Source organism: Chanodichthys erythropterus, chromosome 18 (genome assembly GCF_024489055.1).
Source record: "Chanodichthys erythropterus isolate Z2021 chromosome 18, ASM2448905v1, whole genome shotgun sequence".
NCBI classification, from domain to species: Eukaryota; Metazoa; Chordata; class Actinopteri; order Cypriniformes; family Xenocyprididae; genus Chanodichthys; species Chanodichthys erythropterus.
The window spans coordinates 7141481-7154224 of NC_090238.1; the positions used below are offsets into that span (position 1 = coordinate 7141481).

The window sequence follows — 12744 nt, forward strand, 5'->3', positions numbered from 1 at the left end:
TCTGAAGTGTTAGAGGTGTTTGGTGCTCCCAAGTGTGCCAATAGTGTTAGCATTTCAACACCATATCTCATTCCCTTCATCAGGGAATGGAGGTTATCAGTGTATTGATGTGCATGTAAACATGCTCATTGTCACATAACATCACATTTACCTCAGAGAAGCCATTCATTGTCCAAAAACGTGTTAGTAAGCTAGAAAAAAAAAAGTGCACTATTTTGCATATTCATTGTATTTTTACTTTAGCCTGTTCAATATTGTATGTTCGTGTAAATGTTTTTTTTTTTTTTTTTTTTTTTTTTTTTTAAAGCCACCATTTAAATGTTTATTGTAACACACTTCAGTTCGTAGTTGGGGAAGGAAGAGGACAGGGTCGGCGAACAACTGCTGACTTGAGACTTTATCAATTCTCAAAGGCTTCAACAGAAAGACTGTGCAGCGCACAACAACAAAAATAAACAATCCACAAAGGGATTCACTCCAGGTTCGGTATGCACCATCCACAAAGTCTTCTCTCCAAGTTTGGCATAAACAATCCGCAAGGGCTTCACTCCAGAACCTCGACACGACTCAGTCAGCAGTTCCCCTCTCTCTCACACACTCCTGCTTCTCACGGCGTTTTATCCTGTCTCCGCGCCAATCACTGGAATGAGAAACAGGTGTTAGTGATTTGTATTCAACCCACTCACTTACCAAGCGTCTCCCGCTATTCTCTCCGGTTGCAGACCTCGCTGAACCACGCCCCCCTCGCCACATACCCCCACCACCCGACTCAGGCCGGGGAGCCGACCGGCCTGCAGCCCCACCCATTTCTGGAGAGGAAATCAGCCACAGCCATCCGAACACCCGACTTGTGGACCACCTTGAACTTAAAAGGCTGTAAAGCCAGATACCAACGAGTGATCCGCGCGCTGGTATCCTTCATGCGGTGGAGCCACTGCAGGAATCAATGGCCCGCCACATAGAGCAGCCTTTACCTGGGTGAAGGCCTGCTGGCACGGCTCCGTCCACTGGACCGTATCTGGAGCATCCTTTTTAGTTAGATCAGTTAACGAGCTGGTGAGGGCCGAATAATTAGGTACAAACCTTCTATAATATCCCGCCAGCCCGAGGAACTGTCTAACCTCCTTTTTGGTCTTGGGCCGCGGACAGGTCGCACCTGCCCATGCCCCAAGTGGAAGCCCAGATACCTTACTTCCACGCGCCCAATTGCACACTTCTTCGGGTTGGCCGTGAGCCCAGCCCCTCTCAGCGATCTCAGGACGGCTCTCACATGCTGCATATGCCGCTGCCAATCATTACTATAGATAATAATATCATCCAGATATGCAGCCGCATATGCAGCATGGGGCCGGAGAATTTTATCTATGAGTCGCTGAAAGGTGGCCGGTGCCCCGAACGGAAGCGTAACAAATTGGTGTAATCCGAACGGCGTCGTGAAAGCTGTATTTTCTTTGGATAAAGGCGACAAGGGGATCTGCCAGTACCCTTTCGTTAAGTCCAGTGTCGAATAAAATCGAGCCGCACCTAGCTGGTCAAGCAATTCGTCCACCCGCGGCATTGGATACGCATTGAATTTTGACACTGCATTCACCCTGCGATAGTCCACGCAGAAACGAACCGAGCCGTCAGTCTTGGGAACCTAAACTTTCGGGCTCGCCCAGTTACTGCTGGACTCTTCTTTTACTCCCATTTTCAGCATTGTCTCTAATTTGTCCTGAACTACCTTTTTTTTGTGTTCAGGTAACCTATATGGCCGGCTGCGAATAACCACGCCTGGCTCCGTCTTGACATGGTGCTGAATGAGGTTGGTACGTCCCGGCAGGGGAGAGAACACGTCTGCAAATTCTGTTTGCAATTTGGATAAATCAGTGAGCTGGGAGGGCGAGAGGTGATCTCCCCCAGGGATCAGAGCGAGAGATTGAGTTTTTATATTCGCCTCTGGCCCCAGATCATCCTCCCCACTTATCACCGTCGCCAGCATCACTGATTCTGCCTCATTCCATTTTTTCAGGAGGTTGAGGTGATAGATTTGACGTGCCCCCCTCCTGTCGGACCGTACCACCTCATAATCGAGCTCGCCCACTTGCTGTGTGACCTCAAAGGGTCCTTGCCACTATGCAAGTAATTTCGAACTGGAAGTAGGGAGCAATACAAGCAGATTAGACCGTCTGTTATACAGCTGGCTCTGTCTGTGCTGGGCCTGTAACAAATTCTCCATTGATAGCCGCCCCAAAGTGTGGAGTTTTGATCTCAAGTCCAGCACATACTGAATTTCATTTTTGGCCTGAGATGGTCCGTCCTCCCAAGTTTCCCTGAGGACATCCAGCACCCCACGGGGCTGGCGCCCAAAGAGAAGCTCGAAGGGGGAAAACCCCGTGGAGGCTTGCGGGACCTCTCGCACTGCGAATAACAGAGGTTCTAACCACTTATCCCAATTTTTGGCATCCTCTTGAACGAACTTACGAATCATGGATTTAAGCGTGCGATTAAAACGTTTGACCAGCCCGTCCGTTTGTGGGTGAAAGACGCTGGTACGAACCGATTTAATGCCCAATAATTTGTACAGTTCGCGTAACGTGCGTGACATAAACAGCGTGCCTTTATCAGTGAGGATTTCCTTTGGAATCCCCACCCGGGAGATTAAGCGAAACAGTGCATCCGCAACACTCTTAGCAGAAATTTTGCGGAGAGCCACTGCTTCAGGATATCGCGTTGCGTAATCAACAATGACTAATGCAAAGCGATGTCCCCTTGCTGATCGTTCTAATGGCCCGATGAGGTCCATACCAATTCTCTCGAAGGGGACCTGCATTAATGGAAGCAGGCGCAATGGCGCTTTTGGGGTGGCCAGTGGGTTCACCAACTGGCATTCACGACAAGACGCGCACCACATGCGTACATTCTCGTGAATGCCCGGCCAGAAAAACCGGGTCATGAGATGATTTAGTGTCACTGCCTGTCCCAAATGCCCGCCATCGGATTAGAATGAGCCGCGTGGAAAAGCATTTCCCTGCGGCTCTTTGGCACTAACAACTGGGTTGTATCTTCTTTTGTCTGAGTGTCTTGGGTCACTCGATACAACCTATCTTTTATAATCGCAAAATATGGGTAAACAAGCGGACGTCCAGGCTGGAGAGGTTGACCATCAATTACACAGACCTTATCAAATGCATGTTTTAACGTCTCATCGCGAGACTGCTCCAGGGGAAAATCATCGCGTTCCGGAAGAATTAGTCTTCCGGCTTCACTCAGATCCCCTGCAGCAGAATTCTCCGGTCTCTGATCAGTCTCTCCCACCTGCACTCGCGCTTGCTTACCCCGCGTTCTTTTCCCCTAAGAGGCATCCGAGCATAAACATCCCAATAATTGCTTGAACGCAGGCCAATCCATTCCCAAAATTATCGGATGCCGGAGGTGCGGGTTAACTGCCACCTCAACACTATGCTTTTGTCCCCTAAATTTATTTATGACTGACATTATAGGATATCTCACCACATCCAATGCCCCAGATGAAATCAGGCTTTGATGGACAGAGGTTTGGTTGCAGCCCGAGTCCACCAAAGCCTGATAGGTACACCCCTTGATACTCACAGGTATTGGTACCCGCCAGCCTGACCAGAGGCGGCCTGTGGATCGTCGGGGACCCGGATCACTGTCCCGACCTCCATAACCGGACACTTATCCACAAAGTGATCCGGATCCCCGCACCGCCAACAGGCCGGCCCAGACCTGCCCGCCGCTCCAGTGGCAGAGAGTGGGTTGAATGGATGGCGCGGAGAAAGGGGAGAAGCAGGAGTGGGGTCCGTCCCGGAGTCCCGCCCCCCTGGGTCCATAGGAAGGTGCCTGTCCCGTTCCGCCCCGCCCTCGGTGGTGGCACTGGACCCACTCGGCAGTTTTCTTTGGGAGCCGAGTGATGAACTGCTCCAGCACCATGCGATCGATGACCAGGTCCACGTCGCTTCCCTCAGCCAGCAACCATTTGCGGCACGAGTCCCGGAGCTGCTGGGCCATCATGAAGGGCCGGCCGGACTCACCCAGGTCGAGGGAGCGGAAGCGCTGTCAATGCTGCTCTGGGGTCCGACCAACCCGCTGGACGATGGCCCGCCGTAGGTCATCATAGACCAGGAGGTTCTGGACTGGGAGCTGCTGTGCCGCCACCTGTGCTTCTCCTGAGAGGAGCGGGACCAGCCTCATAGACCACTGGTCCCGCGGCCATTTACACGCCTCAGCGGATCTCTCAAAGAGCTCGAGGAAAACTTCTGGATCGTCCAGTGGGCCCATCTTATTAAAGGGCAGGTGGACAGGCACAGCGGGCTGCTCGGTGGGCTCTCGGGGAACCTCCCGGTCAATCCAGCTCCGGAACGCTTCGCGGTCCTCCTGCTGGGTCTGAAGGATGGCTTGAAAGCACTGCTCCTGGTCACTTCGTAGCTCCAGCAGGGCCTGTTGTTGTTCGCGGTGCAGGACCACGAGGGACGCGATGATCTCCGCAAATGGGGTGGAGGACGATGTTTGCATGGCGACGTGCTCCCGTCTTCCTTCCCAGGTTTCGGCACCAGTGTAACACAGTTCAGTTCGTAGTTGGGGAAGGAAGAGGACAGGGTCGGCGAACAACTGCTGACTGAGACTTTATTAATTCTCAAAGGCTTCAACAGAAAGACAGTGCAGCGCACAACAACAAAAATAAACAATCCACAAAGGGCTTCACTCCAGGTTCGGTATGCACCATCCACAAGGGCTTCTCTCCAAGTTTGGCATAAACAATCCGCAAGTCAGCAGTTCCCCTCTCTCTCACACACTCCTGCTTCTCACGGCGTTTTATCCTGTCTCCGCGCCAATCACTGGAATGAGAAACAGGTGTTCGTGATTTGTATTCAACCCACTCACTTACCAAGCGTCTCCCACTATTCTCTCCGGTTGCAGACCTCGCTGAACCACGCCCCCCTCGCCACATTTATATTTAAAAAAAACGTTGGTGTAGTATTACAGGAGATTTCCCACATTTCCCTTTAACATTTTACACAGGTTTCCAATCTCTTCTGATTATGTTGTTTCCTCACATGACGTGGAGGACCTTTGATCAGATACTTAAGGTTTCATAACTCCACCCTGGCAGCCCTTTAAAAGCTCATGCATGACTTACTCTGAAGCATCTGCAGTAAACCACACCAAACATCCAAACTTAAGTGTCAGCAACAGCCTTCATATGATAAAATAAGGACTGAAAAGAAACTGCTTCCACCAACCCTTGTAAAGATGTCTAGTTTTGATGAACTTCTGCAACATGCTGGTGATTTTGGGTTGTATCAGAAGAGAATCTCTCTTTTAGGTTCTTTGCCTATTTTGCTGATCGCATTTGTGCTAATAGGAGTTGTATTCTTAGGATATACACCAGATCACTGGTGTAAATGTGCGGGTCTCCAGGAGAAATGTGGTTTCTCTGAAGAGCAGGTGCGGGATCTAATGGTTCCTCGCGCTGGACCATGCGATGCCTTTAGTAAATGTGTAAAGTTTGATGCGCTTTGGAATGGGAGCACACTCACCTGTAATGTCTCCACCGACCAGTCCATGTTTATTAACAGCACTCATCTATCCTCCTGTAATGAAGGATGGACCTTTAATGAGAACCGGTCTACCATTGTAACAGAGGTGAGAATAACTATTGTGCCAGCTCTGCTTCAGAATTGACTCAAAACAGAAGTGAAAATAACAAATCATTAACATGTATCTGCTTGCTTTGGGTTTGCATGCTTAAAATTGTAACTCATCATTGTTTAAATTTGAACACAGCTCCTTAGTAAAGTGTCTAATACATGTTCTTTAGATATGTGTAGATCTTGAAACACTTTTTTAGTTAGTTTTGCAATCAGATCATTGTTTATTTTACATTTACCTTAATCTGAATGTTGTCCTCATGTATCCTAGTTTTCATTGGTTTGTGAAGACTCCTGGCTTGCAGATCTGAATCAGGTATCCTTAGCTGGAGGGTTCTTTATAAGTGCCCTCGTGACTGGATACCTAGCTGACAGGTTTGATCAAACGCTTTAGGACCATCGTTCATGTATCAGCCTGTTTTATTGTGGTATATTCAGAGTGCCTCAAACAAATCAAATTGGGTTTACTATTATTTTTACAGGTTTGGTAGAAAATCATGCTTTATTGCATCTATATTTGGCCTTGCAGTCTCTGGAATATGTATTATTTTTTCTCCTTATTACCCCCTGCTCCTGTTCTTCCGATTTTTGCAAGGTTTTTTTGCTAAAGGAGTACGGATTGCCACATATGTGTTAAGTGAGTACATAAAATGCTTTTTTATGTGCCTGTGGACATCCTACAGTTACTGTAGCTGTTATTTGTTAAGTACATGAACTAAAATTAGATCAGAGCTCTAAATCAGTAGGTAAATTAAACAACTTGGTAATTTAAAAAATATATTTGAAAATGATCACTTGCATGTAACTTCACCGATATGTTTATTAAAGGCAGTTTTGAGATTCTAGTAGAAATCTTGCACTAGGAGCTTTAAGACTGCATACTTATTTTATTGATATATTTTCCTTTTTTAAAACAGTTATTGAATTCTTTGGATCAAACAACAGGAAATTTGTCTCTGTTATATCCCGTACTCTGTACTCGTTGGGTTTGGTGCTCCTTCCTGTTCTTGCGTATTACATTCCTTCATGGAAAAACCTACAGCTGGCCATGACTCTGCCAACATTAATCTTTCTGGTCTACCACTGGTAATTGCTTGCAATGGAATGATAACATATTTATGAATTATTCTTAATCACATTTGAAATGAGGGTCCTCTTTGGTCATTCTACATAAGTTATTGGTATCACTATTCAATCATGTATCATTTACTGGATATGGCAAACATTAATGTTGTCACAGGGTTATTCCAGAGTCTCCCAGATGGTTACTGTCACAAAGGAAGACAAAAGAAGCTATAAATATTGTTGAGAGCATTGCCAAATGCAATAAAAGATCCCTTCCCAAAGACTTTCAAGAGGTATTTTGACACTTACTATCACACTCATTGTCCTAGTACAGTATATCCAATGTTTTTGTTCTGCCTTTTATGATGACTGGGGGGGGGGGGGGGGGTTAAATCAAAATTTATAGAAAGGTAAAGGTTTTCTTCACCACAAGTACAACAAAATCTGTACAAACATGCACCCAAGAAAATCATTATCAGAGTCTCTTCAGTCATCATCTCTATTAGATGATGCTCTATTTGTTTTAGTTCACATCAGGGATCAGTGCTTGTTGTGCATAAGTACAGTGTGTCTCAAATAAGTAATCATCTACACCATGAGTCCCCAGTACTCTGGAAAATTCTGCTGTTATGTAATAAACAAGAACTATTTTGTATTAACTTTTTAGATGGATCTTCTGATAGAAAAACAAGAGGAAATTAAACACCATTCTTATAAAGATTTATTTAGGACTCCTAAAATGAGGAAGCACACCCTCATCTTGATATATGCATGGTGAGCTTTCTTTATGTGTCCAAAAACATTTTTATGCAGGTATTTATCAATAACAAAGTATTACAATCAGCAAACCATTCCTGTATTAGACCAAATGCACTATGTGACGTTTACATTTTTTGTTGCATCCTCTTTCTAAAGGTTTACTGGTGCAGTGGTGTTCCAGGGTTTGGTGTTACGTTTAGGAATCACAGGGGATAACATTTTCCTGGATTTTCTCATCTCAGCTCTGGTGGAGCTTCCAACTGGAATTATATTTTATTTCTTAGTTGACCGAATTGGCAGACGTCCCCTCATGGCTACAGTCAATTTTATTGGAGGTGCCGCTTGTTTGGCAGTACCATTTATTTCACCGAGTAAGCTACACCATCAGAAATGCTTTGGCAGGTTTTTTTTTTTTTCTCAAAAATGACACTTAATTCTGATAATCACAGTGTTCATCATTCTGTTTTTCAAGATATTTCCTGGCTGAAAAGAACCATTGCAATAGTAGGAAGACTGGCTATTGCCATTGGGAATGAGACTGTGAATTTTGCCAACACAGAAATGTATCCAACACCGCTCAGGTTTGGATTATTTTTCAGTCTTTATCAATCAAGGAATATAAAACAGAAAGTGTATTAATTCTATTGTTAATGGTTAAAGCCAATTATTTGTATTTTGAAATTTTGTCTCAAGATCATCATTGGTTGGCATGCTGCTATTTTACAAACTTGTTTTTTTTTTTTTTTTTTTTTAAAAATCCTTTTACAGAGACCAACTTTTCCTAGTTGATCTTGCTATCTGCATACACTTAATGTGGCAATGTCCATCTGTCAGGTCTGAATGACAGAGCGGACCCAAAAGTTGAATGAATAGTAATAGATTTTATTAACAGTACAGCAGACAGGACACAAGTAGGTAGCTGAGGCATAAAAACATTTCAAGAGCAGTGAAGGGCACAAGTGGCAGGCAAGCTGAGATGCCTGCTGGAACCAGCCCAGGGTGACAACAGACTGGAGAACAGGAGAAGCAGTGGCAGCACCAGGCAGAAGGTTATGGTGAAGATCAGACAAGGGCACGATGAATCAGAGATCTGGTGCTTTAAGCTCACAGGTGCTGAACTGGTCAGTTTGCCAGGCAAAGGGAACCAGTGGGCAGAGAAGTCTCAGGTAGCAGGGCAGGACAGAGCTCACAACACGACAGGACTGATCCAGAGGAGACTCAAACAAGATCACAGAAATGGGGAGAGAAATCATGAAAAAGAACAAAAGCAAAATATTGAAGAACCAATAAAAATCAATGACTAGAGTAACATAAAACAAAAGATAACAATAAAAAGATAAAAATAATTAACAAGGCTGCTAGAGAAGCAAATCTTTGATAATGATTCACTGGAAACTGTAGCAAAGGTCTAAAGGCTGGCCCGCAATAAAAGAGTGCGTTTACATCCACGTTCTTAAGCCGTTTATGCTTAAGCCGACAATGAACGTGGTAACCTGTTTTCTTTTATTGGAGTAAGTTCATAAACGACTTGAGCATAAACTGGTCAGAATAGGTAGTTTTTTGCCTCTTACTCTGATTTTGCGTGGCATGTAAACACATTAACCTGCTTTCCGTCAGCTTATTGAAGTGCGCATGTGTGATACGTGACAGACACGCATCCTTAGTGCAGATATAAACTCATCCAGACAGAGCGAGCATTTTGCAGGAAAGGAAGGAGGAAATATATCACAAACACAGACTCTTTCAAGGCCCAGAAAATTTTAAAAATGTGTTCTCATCTCTCGTACAGCAGAAGTAGAAGTGGTACAGTCAGCACACTGGCAAAACCTGATATTGCTGAGCAACATATTTGTTGATCCTGGAACAAGATTCAAATCAACCAATCAGATTTCAGGGACAAGTTTACAGATTATGTCAAGTTTAGGCTTAAAATCATGAACTGGTGCTTCTATATCAGTGTTATTCATCTATCATTTCCCTCTGATTTTCGGGATAACTTTTGGGTAGGGTTAGGTTTAGGGGTAGGAATAGGGTTAAGATCAAATTTTCAGACTAGAATGTTGTTCTGACAGGTTGCAAGCTTTATTTAACAATACAACTGACATATTTTTTGATGTCACTACAGGGAAATGACCTGATTTATTAATAAATTATGATTATATGATTTATTAATAAAGTCATGTAAGTCTGACAACGTGGTTTACTTGTTTTGTCAATTTACTGGTTTGGATGTAAACGGGAAAACAGGTTATTTCAATAAGCTGATATTTGTGAGTTATCAGCTTACTGGTGTGCATGCAAAGATGCTCTTATCAGATTTGCAAAATGAAAGAGACCACAAACATCATTGGCTATCATTTCATTCCACACGATAATCTACAGAGTTCCCGTGTTTGTCCTCGAGGTTCCCCCCACACAACAGGATTTCTGATCATAAATAATCAACATGTTGGATAAGTACAGTTTGAGATTGGTGCAGCCCCGACGTTCTTCCAAGCAGATTCAATCACTCTTAACGCACCTCACACCACAGGAAAATCTGATAGGATAATTTGTAGATCCATCAAGATAATCAGGACTTTACATAGGATTGTCGGAGGGGAAAATTGGGCCCAAAATTAGCCTTAATGTAGCAAAATAAAATAAACTTGATGTAGCAGATGGAATATTCAGTCAATTAACTCGTTCATCCAGCAAAATGTCAGTATTAATTGTCTATCAACTGTCAGAAAGGTTATTTTTGTGGCCACAGAAAAATAACTCTTCTTACTGGGTACACTACAGAGCTCTAGCTGTGATCACATCGTTAAAGAGACTGTTTTGCACGTAGTGACCACAGAATCAACACTCACGTGAATGTGCACAAAAGTTTTATTTACCTAAATCACGAACACATAACTAGTCTAAACAAATCCATACACGCAAATCACACGTACATGGAAAATGTAAAGTTTTTGAAGCTATGGAAGTGTAAGAGTCAGTTGACCATCTGAAACCATCGGCACCTTGGTAAAAAAGGGGTTATACAAGCTTTTACTAAACTTCTGTGTAGTTAGTTAAATGAATGATATACTTGCCGAAGTCATTGAATAAGCATCCAGATGCAGTCTCAGATGAAAGTCTTGATGGTTCAGTAGTTCGATGGTGGTGAATTTGCTAATGTCTGGGTTGAGTGAAGGATGATGAACTTCAGTGATGTTAGTCAGACATGGTTATGGTTGGGGAAGTTACAATAGGGTTAGTTGTGACTTTGAGGCACCGGGGCAGAGGTCCCGCGGTGTCGGACAGGATGTCTCTGGTCTTTTCCACATGAGCAGCAACCAGAAGAAGTAAGGAGAGGGATGGAGGTAGGGTCACTGAGATAGTGCCCTTTTAACTTCTGTGGAGTTCACACCTTTCGAGTTTGGCTGGACCAATGAAAAGGGTGTAACAACAATAACAATCGCAACATGGAGGGGTTTGCAATACAAATTTTGTCTTATTTACAACATGACAATGTGCAGCTGCTGCACTGGACAAGGCTATTGCGTCTTATGAGGCAGCAGCAGAAACATATGAGGCTGGTATGAGCAGCTTTATTCCGTGCCGTCGTCTCCGCCGGTTTCAAAAATTGTCTCCGTTATATTGTCATTTTCTGCCCATCTGGCACTTTGCAACAACACAACCTTGTTTCTGCAGCAACTTTCAGCATGTTTTCTATAGCAAAGTTTGACGTTTACATGTTATGTGGTGTGAGAAAGTCACATAAACCATGCGAAATCCAATTAGAGTGTTTAGACTGAAATGGATTTCAAACCACATATGAATGTAGCTTGAAACGGATTTGTAAAAAAAAAAAAAAAAAATGCTGTTCACACATGCTAAATCTGATTGGATTTCAATCGGATATGCACAAGAATCAGATTTGGACTGACAGTCTGAACGTAGCCTTTGTGGTTTGGTTTGGTACTGTTCTATTGCTGTTCCATATCATTGTATCTTGTTTGCTTGTATGTGCCAGTTAATCACTAGCTAAGTTCACCTGTTGTTCATTTAGTTCCCTCATTTACCTTGTATTTAAGTCCTCAGTTTCCTTTGTTCAGTGGTCCATTCTGCTTTGTGTGTGGTTGTTTTGTTTCATAGGTTTGACAACAACTAGAGCAGGTAGTTTGTCAAACTACATGTGGCAAAAAATGAACCGGAAAATGTTTTATTAACAAAATTTGGTAGGAGCAACATTCAAATAATCTGCCTAATCATCACGTCATTTCAGCCAGCTGTCAACAATAAGTAATAAACATATATACCCAATCAGCATGAGTGAAGGCATATATATAAACACAGTTGACTCACCCATATTCCTCGACAGTTTTTTCAGCATCCCTCCACCACCCCGTCACCACCTCCACTCACACTCGCCTTGTTACTTTCCTAACCAGAAATACGGGGGGAGTACTCTGGGTTCGGGCCAAATGCTGAGCTCGGAGCCCTCTCCTCGGACAGCACGCCAAATACGCATATTATTACGCATACTATTTACTATCTGATTATTTGTAATTGTGAACTTGTGAAAGGCAGGAGGGAAAAGAGAGATATAAAAAGAGAGGAAATAAAGCAACTCAAGAGTTTCAAGTTTTCCCTGGCGTCTGCGCGCACAATAAGTGGGCGGGCAATATGCTAATATTTCGTTTTGATGTCACAACAAAACGGCTTGGGATATGTTTACAAACAACTCGTTTAATTGACTCAGAGTCGACTCTTACATTTGATGGACAATAACTTTATATACGGTGCACTTTAAGATTTAAAAATTTGCAGGATGTTTTCATTCACTTAGAGCTATGTTACACACTACATGAAAGGTAATTTTCAAAAATCTATAATAGGGGGACTTTAAATACACATTCAATTCAATGTTCTCTGTTTTGTAAGTAATTTACATTTTTTTGTTGCCTATTTTACAGAAACTTGGGTCTGTCTGTGTGCTCTTCAGCCAGTGACATTGGGGCAGTTGTTGCTCCATTTATTCTGTACAGATTAGCTAGTATTTGGCCAGAACTTCCTATGTTTGTCTATGGTAAGGAAAGACAAATGCAAATACAAATAATTTCATTGTGTTTGGCATATTACATTTCTCTCTGTCACCATATACAGGGGCCATGTCTGTTCTGTATAGTGGACTAGTGATGCTTTTACCAGAAATGAAAGGTGTTGCTCTCCCAGAAACTGTGGATGATGTGGAAAATATGAGTAGGTAGGTTGCATTTTCTGTTTTCAATTCACTAATAAT

General features: G+C 43.5%; 1 protein-coding gene across 1 annotated transcript; it reads left to right on the forward strand.

Moving 5' to 3' along the window:
• The first annotated feature begins 5253 nt into the window (after positions 1-5253).
• LOC137006867 (solute carrier family 22 member 3-like) lies at positions 5254-12712 on the forward strand. The gene is made up of 10 exons (XM_067367994.1): positions 5254-5646; positions 5923-6026; positions 6134-6288; positions 6569-6737; positions 6892-7009; positions 7384-7490; positions 7632-7846; positions 7948-8056; positions 12419-12531; positions 12609-12712. Exons 1-10 carry the CDS (start codon positions 5254-5256, stop codon positions 12710-12712), a joined length of 1587 nt encoding a protein of 528 aa, XP_067224095.1.
• Positions 12713-12744: the final 32 nt, after the last annotated feature.

Excerpts from the sequence above, each read along its gene's own strand:
- LOC137006867 (XM_067367994.1), top strand. The coding sequence starts at position 5,254 with ATGTCTAGTTTTGATGAACTTCTGCAACATGCTGGTGATTTTGGGTTG. Across the intron at positions 6,027-6,133 it reads ACTGGATACCTAGCTGACAG|GTTTGGTAGAAAATCATGCT; the intron begins GTTTGATCAAAC and ends TTATTTTTACAG. Across the intron at positions 7,491-7,631 it reads CTCATCTTGATATATGCATG|GTTTACTGGTGCAGTGGTGT; the intron begins GTGAGCTTTCTT and ends CTCTTTCTAAAG.